General features: G+C 38.8%; 1 protein-coding gene across 1 annotated transcript in view; it reads right to left on the bottom strand.

The window, feature by feature from the left end:
• Window positions 1-18,211, bottom strand: part of CLIC5 (CLIC family member 5) — an 82,643-nt gene that overhangs the window by 63,681 nt on the left and 751 nt on the right. The window contains exon 2 of the mRNA XM_005528766.3: window positions 12,269-13,042. Coding sequence (XP_005528823.1) covers window positions 12,269-12,757 — 489 coding nt within the window. The 5' untranslated portion in view covers window positions 12,758-13,042. The remainder of the gene's footprint in view (window positions 1-12,268; window positions 13,043-18,211) is intronic.

The following is an 18,211-nucleotide window of genomic DNA, read 5'->3' as shown; positions in this document are numbered from 1 at the left end:
TCACACTTGATCAGTGTGAAATAGCAGGGCTTAACATCCTTACATCCCTCTGTGGCAGCAAAGTTTAACCTCTGCAATGGTGATGCCTCTGGTCAATGGCTGTGCTGCTCACCTGGGTTAATGCAGCTGGGTGACCTTGAGCCTCACAGTGAACTGAAGAACTCTTCCATTCTCCTTAATAAATTGCCTTCATTCATTTTTCATTTCACCTTTTGGTACTTCTTCTGTGATAAAGTTTCCACCAAGTTTGCCAGCTCACTTGCCTTAGTGCATCACCTTAAGCTCTTATGAAATGAACGGTGGGTTCTTTGTTCTTCTTTTTCCTTCCTAAGAACTTCAAAGTAAAAGTTCAACATCTTGCATACCTGAAGTTGACTTGGTGATACTCCATTTTAGGTTTTTTTTTTTTGCTTGAGGACTCTTTTCACTGCAGAGATAATGCAGACAACCAGGATGAACTGAAGCAAGGTGGTAAGTTAAGCACAGATATGACCTCCACTTTTGCATTTAGCAGATTTTTTCTGGTAACTGTCACATTAACAGATTTTTGCTGGTGACCAACAAACCCAGCTCATTAGGACTTCCAAGAACATGTCCCACATACTTCAGCAAAAGATGGTGGTGGTAATTCTTAAAAAGGTGGTTGGCTTAAGACCAAAAGTAATTTTTTTGTGAAATTCAGCACTGAACACAGTCTAAATAACTGGGGTGCCTTGTTTCAGTCTGTCAGAACTGAGAATATTGGGTAGTCCAACTAGAAAGACATAAGGTTTTTTGTTGTCTCTTAAGTGGAAGATTTTCCAAAAATTTTCCATCTTTTGCCAAAATCACAAATTTTCACAGAGCATGCAGCAAGTATCACTTTTATAAGAAAGGTGTGGACCCTTGACCACTGGCTGAAATACCTGGGAGCAACCTCATAGACCACCAAAATGTCAAAGCCCAGTTTGTCTTTGAAGTCTCACTGCTCTGACCCTGGTGACAACTCTGATGCAATTCTGTAGAAAATGGATAAGTTTTCCTGTGAGACCTACACCAGTTGGAAAAGTTCTAATGAAATATGGACCCCTTTACTCATTATTAGCAACTTCTACCCATTTCTAGCCAAGCAGCAAGTCAGAGTTGATACCAGACTAATTAATAAATATATATAAAGGTATCTCATGATGTTGAGAGAAAACTAAATTCCCCTGCAGAGGACAGCAGCCAACAGAGACTCTCAGTTAAGTTTTGACTAGAGGTTCATGAAGAAAATTGACCTTCAGAGAGGAAAAGCAGAGTTCAGAAGGATGAAGTTGTGTGTGTTGTGAGGTTTGACTCCTGTCAGCTCTGCATCTTCACTAGATAGAAGTCACTGTGAGGGAGTTTCTATCATCTCTGACCATGCTAGGTCTCCTGACCATAAGAAGATGACTTTAGGCTACAGAATTATCATACTAACATGCTCTGCAATTATCTCATAAGCCATGAGATATCTAGCAATTAAACAACAAATTAAAAGGTAATTGATAGCCCTTTGTAGATAACTAAGTATATACAATAAAACTGAAAGCAAGTTAGCCAGGTCATCTATCACTCTTCCAAGATACTGTAAACCTTGCACTGTATTATAGTAAAGCAAAAATAAAGAAAAAAATAAAAATGCTGTGATGAAAATGAAGGGGAATCCACACATGCAAACTTCATCGTGCAAAGCTTCATAAAATCAGAGGAGGACTCAGAGCCACTGGAAGTAATACATGTGGGAATAGTTTACTATTGATGGGTCTGATAGTGCCACTGATTTTTAATGCTTCGTAATTCTTTCCCTGTTTACGCCCTGTTTTCAAGTCAGTGTAGCCGGACTTTAAAAAGGGAGCTTTTCAACACTGGTGTCTTCTTTATTCATCCAAAGGACTTCAGACACCCAAAGATTTATCTTGCAATGCACTCAGCCACTGAAGTCACAGATTCCCCCAGGCTACATCTTAAAACAAAAGCTTGAAAGTGAACAAAATTCAAGGAAATGACCCAATTTCCCCAGAATCAACAGCAAGCTAAGAATAGGCTCCTGAACTCCTCAATGTCAGCTTAGTCAAACCATTGTCAAATGAAAATACATTTGTTTTCTCAAGCGTTCAGAACTCCATCGTCAGGGGGTACACTCTCCATACAGGTGATTACGTGAATATGTGTACAAGAACAACATTCTTGTAGACAGTATTCTACAGGCACACTTCCAAACACATTCCAGCAGCCCACCTGTCACGCTCTGCTTGGAAAATCTGGCCTTCAGTCTCTTTTTTTTTTTTTTTAAATAAAATATACTTGGTTACCATCCCCATGAGTCACACAGTCCAGTCTTGACAAGTTAATTGTTAAGTGGAATCAGGCAGCAGAGCGTTCTTTGGTCACATCCTTGCAGGGACTTGGAGAGCTCGGTCTCCTCCCTGGCTGGCAGTGGAGGAGGGAATGCCAGGCTGGCTGAGCTGCCGGCCGGGTTTTTATAGCGGGGCTATTTTTAGCTGTTATCAGCCGCGGGTGCGGGGCCAATCCGCACAGAAACTGCTCCGGCCAAACTTCACTGGCAGCAATCTCCCAGGGAGGAGCCGAGTGACTGAACCTGCTGCTCCCAACCGAGCTGTTCTTTATACGGGCTCCTGCAAGGCGCCAGCACGCCAAGGGCACGCGTTAGGACCATGAGGAAATCATTGATTCAACAGATAAGCATCCTGCCTATATTTGGTGAAAATCAGTGAATTTAAAGTGCCTCCTGAAGTCAAGTGAGGCAATCATTCAGTACGATATACATATAAATCAATCTCTGGTGTTTTTACGAAGGTGGTGGTTTTTATCACCGTGTAACTATGTACTGTGTAACTGGAAACTACTTACTGTGATTATTTACAAATCCATGTGCTCACCAAAGAAAGGGAAGACAGACTGGTGCCTTTTCAAAACAGGCCACATGGTGTATAACAGATTTTTGACACTGGACCCTTGTCCAGTATATTCTTTTAGTAACATTTTGTGGAAATATGGCCTTGTAGTAACTTTAGGGTTTGAGAAATTAATTTGAAATGGCGAGAAAAATGTGTATTAAAATTAGAAAGACTTTCTGATTACATTAAGAAAAATAAAAACTTTATAAGTTTATATTATTTCTTCTAGTATTTCTGTTTACTATTACCAGTATTATTTGGTCACCTCACTGGCCATTTCTGGCTAACAGAGACCCATCCTCTTGCAATGAGGGGCCACCCAAAATATCAGTGTTACAACTAAGGATGAACATATTTATAGACCAAGTATAAATGTGGGCAAATATAAAACACTTCTGCTGGTCAAATTTTTAATCAAATAGATTTTAAAATTAATCCAAAAAAGATATAAATACATGTAAGCAGAGGTCTGAAAAGTGATTAAATACCTATATTTTCAGATGCAAAGCTTCCACTCCTTCCATGTGCTTCCCAACTAGCCCACAAGTTACGGGGATACAATGTTGAGATTTCCCAAAGCACAGCAACATAGACATTTCACCTCAAACAAAATTTGTTTACTCAAACAATCATAGGTATCTTAAAACAGGAGGTTTTTAAAATAATCTTGTTGCTGCTTGTTTAGTTTAGCTATAAAAGCAGAAGCAACCTGAGACAAGATACAGCTGTGAAAAAAAAAAAAGGCACCTTTGTGGAAAGCAAATATGTGCAGAAGGGGATTACTATGACAACTGGCAGAAATGGAGACAAAAAGGATTGGCTGGTTTGGCCCCAAAACATCTGAGGTTGTCTAAGCCTAAACTGATTTTTAAAAGAGTTAAATGAATGCTGATGGACCATGCTGGCACAAGAGCAAGGATGTTTCAGCTGCACATAAATAAAGGTAATTTGGAAATTAAAGTGTCAAACCTTCAGAGCAGTGACATTCTGAAACAGATTTCCAAAATTAATAATAATAGTAATAGTTTCTAAATAGACCTTAATCACTTTATGAATGAAGTATTACATGACAAGGCTGGCTGTAACAGAATACTTGATTTCATGTCCCAAAATGTCACATCCAGTCCCATTAATTTCTTTTTCAGATTACCTAGAATTCCCAAAGAAACTATCTTGGTCAGTGTGCAGATTTCTACCTTTCTGTGCCACATCTGTTATAGACATATAAGCAGGAAGATAATGGTTTTCTCTCAGAAGATGTGTTCTAGAATTTTACTTCATTAACACATGCACGGAGCCTGCAACAGAAAATTAATTAACTTGTGAATCAAAATCCTGGTTTTGAACACTGCTGGATGTACTGAAACCAGACCTGTGCACTGACAAATTCACTTCCCATCTATCCCTGAGCACGTCATTGTAACATCATGAAAGTCACTGATGTCTTACATTATCAGAGACATACCAACAGTAAAAATTCACCTACGATTGTTTCATTAATTGATATGAAAAAGATAATCTAGAGATCTAAATATAAAAATCATACCTGCAGATGACAAATAAATGACTCATTTTAGAGTGACACACTTCCACCTTTTCTTCTGCCACAGAAGGTAGTTTCATACAGGTTCATAACATTTCCCACAAAGAACTGGTAAATATTTTTATATTGCCACAAATACATAAAAATATTTATATGTTTCCTTTCAGCCACAAACAAGGTTATGAGAAGACAATGAATATTTCTAAGTAAACTCATAAATAAAGTAGCAGGACAGTGGAAAATCTGCCTTCAGTGCAGGGTCTTATGACCCAAAGAAACAAACCATTTTTCTTTTCCCAACTAAAATCTTAAGCTGTGTTGGAAGTGGTACCTAGGAATTCAAATTTAGTATGTTCACTTGGCTTGTCTCTTCTACTGTGGTGTCTGAAATAAAATGTAATTCTAAAACAAATGCAGTTGAAAGACACATATATGGGATTGTTGTTAAAAAAAAGATAAAATTTGACTAAAGTTAGAATGCTGGATCCCAGTCTTGGAAAGATGATAAAATGTATTAGATTATTTTATCTGCTTAATTTAGACTGCAAAGTGAAGAGCAGAAGTGTCCAGCATCTCACTGTTCGATCGCTATTGCACTTCAGTTGTTGCTGAGTGACACTGAAACAAAAAGGGAAATTACATAGCTTGAAAAAAGAAATTAATCAATACAAAGTTTGTTTCCAGATGTCTGTCACCAGAATTCACTTGTAGTCTAATCTAGCCATCCAAGATTTGTACTTAAACTCTCACTGGTGGTATTCTGTTTATTTAACTTCAGGTGACCATGCCATTGTTTCCAGTGAAAGTTTATGGCTTGATGCAGTTGCCTGAGTTTAGATATCCAGCAGCATTTGATAGGATGGCTGAGGAAATCCATAAACATGTATGAGACGGGATCTATGGGACACCCATGGCCTGCAGATGAAGCTGGAGGTCAGGAAAGAAGCCTTTAGAAGCCTTCTAAACCAGCAGGAGATGCCTGTGGTTGGAAAACTGGATCAGGCCCCACTCCATACAGTGAACATACAATGAAATCTATCTAACAAGTAACCTCTCTCTACAGGTGGTGCTTGCACTTGGACACAGGAATTAACATTCCACCATGATATTTCAGGTAGCTGTTTGTTGCAAAAAGAGGCTAAGGCATCCTGCAGAGGTGTAGTTAATGGCTTACAGACACACCTGCAGTGGAATAAGCCAAATCCAACCCTTGATATCTAAAGAAAACAAAGAGCAGAGCAGAAATGCTTTCCTCTTGCAGACTCAAAAATAATTGACATGTATCATCGCCTGTTGCTCTGCAGGGATTATGCATTATTTTGTGTTTGTAGAATATTAGTCTCAGTAGAGCTTCTCTTTAGGTACTTCTGAAATAAACAGTTTGAAATAGTACAAATTGCTCTGTTTTGTACAGGATCCATTTAATAGGTGACAGTACCGCTACACAGATAAGTTTTCAAGCCCAGCAAAGAAGCAATCAATCCACAAATCCAAACATTTTTCACTCCAAAAATGTAGGTACTGGTTTTTCCTTTTTCAAAAGGAAAAACCAGTCCGTGCTGGGATAAAGGCCTTGTTTTCAGAACATCAGAGAGGGTATCACAAGATGAAATATATACGAGGAAAAATAAATGAGTAAATAAATCCTGTTTTAACTTTCTCTCAGTGTGACCAACATTATTTACGTTGTGTTTGCCATTGCTACAGCCGCTGTGCAGGGACAATTTCCTAGATAATACAGGTCTGTATTTGGAAGCTGTTGCTACGCTACCTCACTGTGCCCCGACACCGCTGTGGCTGGAGCCACACACTGAGGGAGGCACAGGAGTGCCAGCTCAAAATTGAGTCACAGACCTTTCCACAGGTGCCCGAGTCTGGCACAAACTTAGCAAGGGTTGGAAGCAAGACCTTTTACCCTCTGTATCCAAAAGATTAAGCAAAGTGCTCTGTCCTGCTGCTGGAACACACATTCTGCTCGTGACTGATAGTCAGGGGACTGGGTTATCTGTAACAGAACGGCCACCACTAATCTTTTCACACACACACAATCATTTGAATAGGCATAAATCTGGCTGTGAAGAGACCCACAGCACAGTTTTCCTACTCAGAAATAAGAGTTAGGAGCTATTAGTTTTATATATGAAGACTTAAGAGATTATCAGTCTGCTGTACATGACAGAGTGGATGGAGGAGGGAGCCATAAAGCCATGCTGGGTCTGCACAGTGGTGGGCAGCTGTTAGAGGTGTATCCCTATATTCCAATTTAGCAAAGCAAAAGCACTGGTGAGGGTGTTCTTCACATTGGATTTATGTCAGAGCAGTCCCCTGACTCCAAAACCAGGCTGTTTTCAGTGAGGGGTGATCAGAGTCTGATCACACCACTAAGTGAATCCTAAATTCTCACGGAAGAGAAACTTAATGTTCTACAAGTCAAATGCCAGCAGCAAACTGTGCTGTACTACTGTATTACACCTGCTTGCAAATGAGCAAGTAACAAATGGTTGAGACTTTCACTGAAGCATTTATTGGGAAAACACCAGGGCTGGAGAAACCCTATAAATGTTAAAAGATTCAACAATATGTTAAAATAGAGCAGATAAAGTGGTTTGATTAGAGAGTTGGATAAACGATGAATTAAAGAAGCACTTGCTGTAGTTATTTTTATTGGCACTGCTATTTGCACTACCTGTACCTCCAAACTGGAGCTTAAGAATTATATAAATTAACTGGAGAAACCCTGGAAAACGTCATAAAAATCCACCCCTAAAAAAAAAAAACAAAAAAAAACCCCAAACCACAACACACCAAACCACTCAACATTTAGAAATTATGAAGCTTCCTCAAGCTTGAAGGCAAGCTGAAGGATTTGTTTAATTCAAGAAAGCAAAGACTGAAGGAAATTTGATCTGTGTCTTCTATGTACATAAAGGTCTTAAAAATAGCATAATTCAGAGCAACAGGATCTTACTTGAGAAAAATATTGTCTCAGGATAATAATTAAGCATTATTAGAGACTAATTGATATAGGTGCTGAATTGCACCACTGAATGTTCCCAAAAAGCATCTGTTAGGATCAGTCTAGATAAGACTGAGAGCTGGAAGACACATCATTTGGTATTCCAGACTTGTATTTCTATACTTAATTGTACTTGTACGCTATCTCAAGACTGTTTGCAGGAATAAACAATTCATTTTAATTATCAAAACAGGTATTACGTTAGGATATTGGCTCCCCACGAGTCATTTCCTGCTGTGTACATGTCAACTTCAGCATCATAGTCTGTAAATCTGCCAAGACTGGAAAACTATGAAAATAGTTCTTGGATCTTTTCTTTTCTCAGGTTACTCAGTTAACTCTATTTAAAAGGTGGGATTATGAATCATTCAACCTTTTTCTAAGCTTATTCATAAGACCAAAATAATATTTGCTTACTTCCATTAGATTTATTATTTATAATATTTTTAAAAACTAAAATGTCATAAAAAACCAAACTACTATAAATTTGTGTGCATATGGAGAGTTACACTTGCCACCTGGCTTCAGCTACAATTCACCTTACAACCCTTCAAACCTTGGAGGAGAATATATGGCTGAACACTACCCTTATGTGCTGTATGGGAGTCAATTAGAAGAGTAACTGGTTTCCATTGCTAGGAGGTATCTGAACACCCAGCTACATTTACAAATATCTAACCAAAATATTTGCCCAAAACTGCAAATACAGTTGTTTTCCTGTGTAAATTATGAGTGTAGTAAGAAATGCTCAGTTCTGCTCAGCAAAACACCAGTTTAACCACTAACTTCTGACTAGACATCCATGTGGTTCTGCTCTCTTCAAATTATACATGCTTAAAATTAGATTTGTCCTGCGACTTCATGTTCTGAACCATTAATACACATTTCTAAACAGAATTCTCTCAACAGATACCAGAATGCTTCATAAAACAAGAGAAAAGCCAACTCATTAGGAAGAAGTGATTTTCCCAGTGACACAATGATGAGGCTCACTGTCCCTGTGAGGAACATGGTCTGTCATTCACAACAGTTCAGCTCTACTTGAGGAGTAACTAGGGAACTAGCACTGAGTTAATTATGACACCAAGCTGGAGTCCTCAGTCCTGGCTTGGAAATCAGAGAACCACAGAATCAGTAAGGTTGGAAAAGACTTTTAAGATCTTGTCCAACTGTCAACCCAGGACCACCACCATGTTCACCATTAAACCAGGTCCTCAAGCATCACATCCACATGTTTTTGGATGCCCAGAGATGGTAACTCCACTTCCCTGAGCAGCCTGTTCCAGTACCTGACAATCTTCCCCATGAAAATAATATACAATTCCTAATATCCAATTTAAACCTCCAGTGGCACAAAATTGAGGAATTTTCTTTCATCCTGTCACTTGTTTCTTGGGAGCAGAGCCCTGACTCCACCTTCCTTTCAGGGAGTTTTGAAAACAAGAGCCCCTCAGCTCCCTCAGCTGCTCCTCATCAGACCTGTGCTCCAGACCCTTTCCCAGCTCTGTTCCCTTCTCTGGACATGGTCCAGCACCTCAGTTTCTATTTTGTCATGAGGGGCCCAGAACTAAACCCAGGATTTGATGTGTGGCCTCAGCCATGCCCAGCACAGGGGGACAATCACTGCCCTGGCCCTGCTGCCACACCATGGCTGGTGCAAGCCAGGTGCCATTGGCCTTCTTACCCACCTGGGCACAGCTGGGTCACGTTCAGCTGCTGTTGATTCACACCCCCAGCTCCTTTTCCAGCTTTCCAGCCACTCTTCTCACAGCCTGCTACACTGCAGGAGTTGTTGTGACCCAAGTGCAGGACTCAGCACTTCAAATGAGGAGTGGGAAACATATTGTGGTAAAAACAAAAATGTCCTTTCTTTTCCAGCTCCTGACTTAATGAAATTTTACAAAAAGATACCATAATTCCAAACAGAAACAGCTAAATGCTTAGGTCCTGATTCTTAAATAGTGAGTGATCCAACAGGTGCAGGTTGATGATGCTAAACCACTGCATAATGTTGGTATTTTTGCCTAACACAAGGTGTTTATTGCTCAGGGTAAAGAGTTACCTTCCTTCTTTTGGGAACTGTGCTCCTATGGCACAAATGAGTATAGAGCGGCTATAATCTGCAGTCAGTATCGGGTCATTGAAAAAACAGAATGGCAATAATTTTCTTCTGAAAAGAAAATTGAAGGACTAGTCTTTAAATAACTCAAGCCTCAGGAAAACAAAAAAGTTTAAATTTTCAAAGAAACCTAAACCTTCAGAACAAACATGCTGCTCAACAGGAAAATACAGTGTACAGGTGAGAAGGCTGGACCTTGGAGCTATGATTGGGTTAGGCAGTCCTGTGCACTCAGTAACACAGCTTGTGTGCCAGTCACATTTCTGTGCAAATTGCAAAGGTTTTTGTTTGAAGAAATTACAGCGTTATTGAAAAGGCATTAAAGTGGCTGTGACAAGCCTGGACGTGCTGGAGTCACACAAACAGATTCATGTTGTTACATGCTGCATTCTGCTGTTAAAGGCACAAGGAATTTCTTTTTTACCTTATGTCACATCCTGAAATAGTCCACTGACATGACATTGTTACCAAGAACTGATAATCAGTGAAAAATTAGTTAAAGTGATGTGAACATTTTCTTGGTGTCTAATGAATGGACTACTGTAAACATTATCCATCCAGCTGCACTGTTAGATACCATTTAATATTCCCACTTTCTCTGGTGTTCAGTCCTCTGACACTCACGTTTCCAGTCATTCACAGTTTTATTAATGCTACAAGCCAAGGGGGGAATAAATAGTGGCAGAACAGTCATGATCACTATTGTCCCACAGCACAAGTGCTGCTGTCACTGTTAGTGTCTGCAGGAAAGTTCAAACCCAGATGAAACCAATTTCAGAGCAACACTGGCCTCAGGTGGAACAGAGACCATGTGAGAAGGGAACCATCACTGAATAATATTTATTGACACAACTGAGATATTAGTTCCATGTGCAAGAAGCCACAGCCCTCAGGGATATCACTACTCATTTTATATATTATTCTGTGACCTTCCATTTTACAGGCTGACTTTTGTTATCTAGATAACTGAAGAGAGCAAAGCTGGATCTGCATTCCATGGAATTACTACTTTATTGCCTTGATACCAGAAAGATAGAAAAAAAACAAAACCAGAAACTAAACATCATCAAATTCTCAAGGAGTAAAGCACTGTAACAGGAGTTCAGTTCAGCCACCTACCCAGCAGTACCCAGTGCCCTGCATGGATCACCTGAGAGCCTCATGTCTCAACCTTTCAGCCAGGTAGGGATATCTTGGGGCTCAAGGACATCTCAAAGACACCAGGCTGTTTGGCAAGTGAAGAGAGCAGTTTGCCTTTCTCTCTGGACTAGCTGATAAGAACCTTTATGGGATAATCAGCTACTCTGCACAACAAAAGCAAGGAAAAGGACTTCCTCAGACCTTGTCCATGACAGTTCTGTTCAAAATGCCTCTCTTCTCACTTTTCAAATTAACCCAAGCAACTCTGCTTGAATGGGAACATCTGCACACATTTCTTATTTTCTCTACAGGAAAGGAAGATAATAACATTGTTAAAATAAAATAAAACAAAACAAAATAACACTGTTATTTTGAAATAAGAGGAATATGAAAGAATAAGGAAATTAAAGAGATTTTAAAGCCAAAATAAAGCTCACAGGTTTCTAACACCATGTAGTTGCTAACAAACAAAATGTACTCAATTGCTGCAACTTTTAACACATACACAGGATTACAGGCAGGAATATATAATAGAACTAATGCCACAGCTCTTACTTTGACCATATAATCAACATATTTTTAGCAATGACAATGATCCAGTCATAGAAATAGGAAAGGTGCTGTTTCAGGGAGTCATTTAAACAAATAATAACTGCTGAAAACTCTTCCCATTATGTGTGGTGATAAAATCTCTTCTCCTGCTTCCAAAGCCCCCATGGAATCGAGAAACAGATTTTGATAATATTATTTATGTTGAAAAGTGACAAACTTCATGAGGCTTCTCTTGAAATAACAAAACATTATAATCATGGTGTATTGTTCTATTCAAGGTACACAAGATCTTGAACATCCTTATATAGTTAAAAAGAAGGCACTCTCAGGCTTAATAAATGTTGAGAATGGTTAAATACAAGTGTTTTTATGAAGGGAATTGTAGTGTTTATTCAAGAACATAGGAGCTTACAGTTTTGAAACCTAAGTAATCCTTTATAAAGTAAGAAAATATGTGAAAGCCCTCTCAGTAATTTATACCTAACTGGAAATTAATGAAAATATGTGTTGAAATTGTCACAGAAATACCTAAATCTAAATATTGAAAGAAATAAAAGAAAAACATCTTTCAGGGATGAGCATTATTTAAATGATATATTCAGTTTTATTCATAGCATTCATAGCTATTACTTTTGAGCTCTCAGCTACTAGATAGTGAAGTGCAGGGATAGCTGAACCAGCTCAACTAAAAAGTAGCAGCCTAGCCTGCTCTGTAAAAGCAGAGAGATTTCCCAGAATAAATTAATTGTAGCAACCATCAGAATACCTCTACCATACTTCCACCTGAATGAAGAAACCCCAGGCACTTCCACACAACACAAATCACCTCTTTCTCTGCTTAAAGATGCAAGAGGTAAGTGAAGGCTCCCTGCAGCAGAATTGGGAGCAAAGCAGTGGGTATCTGTATTTCACTGATTTGGAGGACACACATTGGTTTGGGGTTTAAAACTAATTCTTAGGAGCACCCAGGTTCTTACCTTTACAAAAATGGAAATCTCAAAATCTTCCTGAAAGTTGCTACTTTCTCCAAAGTTATTGTTAAGCGGAAGCTTGAGGGAAGTTGAAGAGTTGGTAAAAGTGCTCTGTCTCTGACGAGACTGGAAATCTGGAGGAAAATGCAGGTTGCTCTCAAACACTGTGCTCTCTACGTCCTTATCTTCCAGAGTTGGGCTCATCAGATCCATCTGCTGCTGTGGGCGCTCTTCTTCAGCACTATGGTGAGATGAAGAGTCATTTTCTCCATCACTTCCATGCTGAGAGGCCACAGAATTATTACAGCTATCTTCTGAGTTTTCTTTACTACTATCCGTGTTTTCTGGAACATTAGTGATGGAAAAAGGGGATGCTGAATCTGCAGGGACATGATCAGAAAGATCACCCCCTTTATTTTCCTCAGAATCTGAAACCTCAGAGACAATGGTGTCGTTAGCATTTTGATTGATGTCAGTGAAGACTGGATCTTCCATGGCTGCTGGGTGGTGAGTTTTGCCTGCCTGCTGGTACCTTACAGACTACAATTAAAGTGAGATGTTGACAGACAAGGCTCCTTAGGAGGAAGCAGAGTCTGTGGTGTACTTTCTGAATGCTCAGCTACACACGGCAGATCTCCAACAATCATTTACTGAGAACCTTGAATCAACAACTGCACTTCCACCGAAGTAAAAGGCTGTCGCATTTTTAACCCCTTTGTCGATCTGACTCTTGGGAACAGTATCTCAGGAGCTGTAACCAATTGTTCCTCCAGATGTTGCCTGGATAAGTATAGGGAAAAAAAAGCTGAAGAACTATCAGCACTAGAAAGCTACAGTAAAAAATAAGTGTTCTTACATAGGAAGTCAAAAAGAGTTCTACTGGAAATCTTATTTATGTAAAGAGGTAGAAATGCAGACTTTATCCACTTACCCATATTTTCAGCACATAAAAATTTCAAGGAAAAACAAGGTAAAATGTCCTCAACAATACAAGCAAACATCTGCAACATTTTAGTGGTTACTTACAAAATCATCAACAACTGATGACCATTTATAAAAAAACTACAAAAAATTATAAAGAGGGAAATTTTAACTCTTTCCAACATTGCCACTCATTCACTTTGGATTCCACACATTTCATATTTGGCATTGTCCTCCTCTCAACTATAAACTAGGGCCAAAAACTGTAAAATCTCTCATAAGCTGCCCTGGGAATATAGGAAAAGAAAGCAATGAAGAAGTATTAATTGTGATTACATATACATAATGCATCAATTATAATCACATTTAGGTTATGTATCTCCATGTCATAAGACATACACTATAGAAATCTAGTTTACCACCTTGTGTATACAGTTCCTTTTCTCTAATGAATGGAGAGACACACCAAACTGCACAGAACCTAAAGTGGGTGAATACTACCAGTTTTAGCATAGGATTAACTACTCTCCTAAAGACAGATACACATTCCAGAGCAACTGAATTCAGCGGAGCTGAAACTCCTGGAAGATCCAAACCTGTATTTATCAAACTGTTATAAAGTTTCCAATTTACTAAAGTCATGAGAATTTCAGGCCTTATTGACTAAAGAATTTTTATCCCCATGTTTACTGCATCTGGATTACATAGATTATTACAAGAATTCTTATAAACTAATTATATTTAATATTTTGTAGTTGAGTCAAAAGGAAAATTAAGGTATTTTCATCCTGACCCATCTTTGTAACTTCCTGAGAAGCAACTGCCATAGCTAGGTTAGATTTCTTAAAGAAATAAAGAAAAGAAGAGAAAGATGGTAATTCAAGCCATCCCAGACAGAACACAGGCTGTTTCACAGGCCAGAGTAGCAGGTGCTACCTGCCTGGGACTTATGACTGTAGTCAACTGCCATTACTCTTATATTAAGAAGATTAGAGTACTACTAAAGTTAAATATCAAAAGCAAAACAATATTTCATGTTAATTAAATTTAGGGGTGCTAGATAACCTGGAAAGTGCCAAGATCATGGTCACAACCAAGTTTAATCACTGTGACTGTACAGTACCAAGATGCAGGTAAGTGTCAGAGATCAGTGAGATCTCTTAGCTCACGAGGGTGTTTCTGGCCTGATACAACTCAAGGACTTCAAGGATACATTACCCATTATCAAGGCCTAACTTCAACTTTTACTGCCCCCACATTTTTGTCTGGCACAAGTGGTCCATGACCAAAACAGGATGGAGCACACCTCTTTACATTAGCTCTATGTAACTCAGCCACTATTCCTCACATGGAAATCCTAACTCAGAGATTGTGAAATGTGTGCTGTGTAATCTGTCTTGCAAACTTCTAGCACTCAAGACCAAGGGTAATGATAGGACTGATTTAAAATAATGAACTTAAATTACTGAAGTTCAAGAAACTTCAGAAAAGCAATAAACCAGCTGGTAAGTTTTATAAATTCAACTTCTTTTAAGACTATTTTCCACTTCTAAGAAAACACTTGGATTTCTTCATATTTTGTAGAAAGACAAATATATTTCTGCCTGGGTCTGTTCAGCCTGATCTGAGCTTGACTTTGATCAGCAACTCCCACTGATCTTCAACCCCTTCTTCCAGAGTGCTTGCAGGATTAAACTCGCTGGGATCATAAAAACTCCCTCCTTAATAACTCAGCTGGCAAACAGTTTGAGGAAAAGAAAGAACACAGAAATATGCATGACACAAAACAAAGAACAAAGTCCAGCTGTAGTCCAGTCCATGACTTTTTTTTTCCATCCACAAACACAACATTTGCAGGATGCAGCAGCACCTGCTGGAGGGTTTAAAATATCACAAGTAAGACAAGGAGTAAGAGTATAAGGTGAGTATTATTTTAAAATAAATAAGAGTTGATGTGGGTTTCTTTATTGTGAGTTATCCAAGTTCTTCTTTCCTCTGCCTCCCTCCAAGAGCAATGAAAATTATCATTAAGTGTCCAATGAAATGGAACTTCTCTCCTGCACAGAAGTGAGAGGGGAAGAGGTTGTATGAGGCAGGAGAGCAAAAAAAAGGTCTTAGCACAACAAAATCCCTCTGACAAACAGCCCCACTCCAAAGCCATGAGAATGCAAAATTACAAAACACAGATCACCAATTGCACCCATTCTCTAAACTCCTCTGCTCCCAGATCTAGAAGGTGTTGAGTTAATGTGGAAGTTATTAACACAATACCTTCTGCTGCTAATTCTGTAATCCAAGTTGTGTCACTGACCATTGGACTCTCATGAGCCATTGGTGATGCTGGTCACTAGCTTTGCAGAAACACAAAGAAACAAAAACCATAAGCAGAAAAGTTCATAAAAGGACAAAAATATGAGCAATAGTACTCCTCATTTTCAAGAGAAGCTTATTTTTTACTTTATGACTGAATTTCCAATTTTACTTCAATTTTATTCTTTTTAAAGGAAGACATACCAGAATCAATATAACTACAAATCCACTTAGCATACTTAGACACTTACCGTTTTGTTAGTGTTCAGCACCTGGAATAAGCAAATCACTGTTTCTTTCTACAGTCCAGTGGACAGTGAGGAGCACCTCAAAGTACATCATAAAAAGAGATGGAAATAATTATATCAAAAGGAGATTAAGATGGTCTTTAATACAGCCCAGTTATCAGAACTCCCTACAATAGATGTGTCTGTTTAGACAGCAAGGAAGCTATTAATCTACATTTAGAAGCCCACAAATGGACATCAAAACTGAGGCTAGGAACCCAGATAACTGCCTGGTTCATTCTGCAGAGACACACAGAGCTCCGTTCAGCAGCTCTAACATACAGAGACATTTATTAGTATTTAAGTTGTTTGCTTAGAGCAACTTGATTTATCTGAAGGATAAGGGCTCTGACACACTCAGACTGCTGAAGCAACTATTGGAACTTTAGCAGTTCACCCTGAAACCCCAACAGAAATCAGCACCTCTACCTTGCACCAATTTTAAAATGACAAGCAGAAGACTGACTTATAAAGAAATTCCTGAATTTCTAGTCAGTTATCCCTCACCTCCAGAGCGGAAGAGAAGGGTAGCAAGAATGAAGAGTAACAAGAATATCTTGACAGAATACTTCACATATTCTCAGAGATTAAGAATCAGAGGCAAAACCCCACATTACACTATTTAGTACAGATTCCCAAGAGTTCTACCTGGGTACACCTTTATTGAAGCAATAATTTGCACATATTCTAGACATTCCATAATATTGTAAACTTCAACCCATCCATCAGTGCCACAAGTAGCTTCAGTGGTTCACAGCCCTGTTTAGAAACAGCAATCTGCTTCTACTGGAATTTCTCTGGTCATTTTCAGTTGGATATTCCTATAATTATAATGGTTTACTAAAGGAGTCCTTCAGTTTTATTTGTCCTTGATGAAGATACTTGCATGCTTTAAGCAAAGAGCCTGTAAATCATTCCTCATAGCCTAAAGAAATTGAGGTCCTTCAGTTGCTTGCTCTAAAGTATCTTTTTCGAGACAGAAGACATGCAAAAAAAACTCTGAATATTTAAACACTGAGAGTTCTTGGAAACAGCCAAACGTGAAACTGAATTATGATAAACAAAGTTGACTGTCCCTCAGAAACTGAAGGCTCTTAGCATCGTGGATCAGACCCTTCATTTGCACTTAAGTCCACTCAATGCAAAATCATGAATGTTCCTGGCCATTCAGGATGTTGGTTTTACCAAAAAAAAAAAAAAACAAAAAAAAACCACCAACAACTTTTTTCCTTCATAAAGCTCCAAAATTTCCAAAGCTTTGCAACATGCAGTTCAAGGACATTATCAAAACTACAGTGTGGGCTCTGGGAGACAGACTGTTCATGGTTTACAGACATACTAAAAGATTCTTGCAATAAATTCATACCACTTTGTTTTCAATCCTGGCCACACTCAATGCCTGGATGAAATCAACCACAAACAAACTCTTGCACCATTTCCAGACTCAGCTTTTATTTTTGTTGTTAACAGCACCTCATCTCTACACAGTTCATCAACAGTAATCCTCTATCCACTCCCAATCCTGCACTAAACAGCACCAGGACAAAACTTTATCCCACATTTTGTTCCTTTATCTGTATCTATTTCTACTGCAGTAAGGAAAACAAACACACCAAATTATTTCAGTAGACAGTGGTTTGGTAGATGTCGAGGATGACACATTTCACACAGGAGGCAGCACATCCTTGAAACAGGCATCCAGATATCCATCTGTTGTTCTGCTAAAACTGATCTGGATTCTTCAGTCTTGAGGGACTGGTTCATAAATCCAGGACCCTCCTGTAGTAATGATGATTCACCTTCACCCAGATTTCCTTTGCTGCTGGTTGCATTAAAAACATATTTAAAGCAAACACATCCATAAACTTCACTCTGCATATAACAGACATTTCTCCACTGGGAACCAGACAAACAATAGAAAACCACTTTGCACAGGACACTCAATTCTCATCAGCTGTTATCAACAGCTTTTAGTTGTTAAAAATACCAGGAGTCATTGTCAACACACATTTGAAAACCTGCTTTACCTGCTGCAGAGCCTAATTATTCCCTATTTGGATGATTCAAAGCCCTTTATTCCTGGTCTTCCAGTTCATTTTTAAAATTTTACTTGGCTTGATCTTTAAGTCCATGGTCAGAGATTCCATTGGAATACCTGAGAGCCTAAGAAATACCTACTTTTGTCTGTCTAACTGCTTCAAGAAAAACATTTTTGTTTGCCTTTAAAATTTGGCATCATTTCAACAACCTTGTATATCTCTGAAACTAAGCACCCTTGAAAAGCTCAGCAACCCAATTTCAAGCCTGTTTTCAGTGGAGGCTCTAGTAACTGAAATAAAGAAAGCAGAGACACTACAGTCCTCTGTATCACCCTGTCATGCAGCCTTAGGGATCTCCTTCCACACAGTTTGAGAAACAGCAAGGTTAAGAG

This window comes from Pseudopodoces humilis, chromosome 3 (assembly GCF_049639895.1).
Source record: "Pseudopodoces humilis isolate 2021_Gansu_Grassland_sample_001 chromosome 3, ASM4963989v1, whole genome shotgun sequence".
In the NCBI taxonomy this organism is placed as follows: domain Eukaryota; kingdom Metazoa; phylum Chordata; class Aves; order Passeriformes; family Paridae; genus Pseudopodoces; species Pseudopodoces humilis.
Note: the sequence above shows the minus strand (reverse complement) of the source record. Positions and strands in the feature narration are given on the sequence as shown.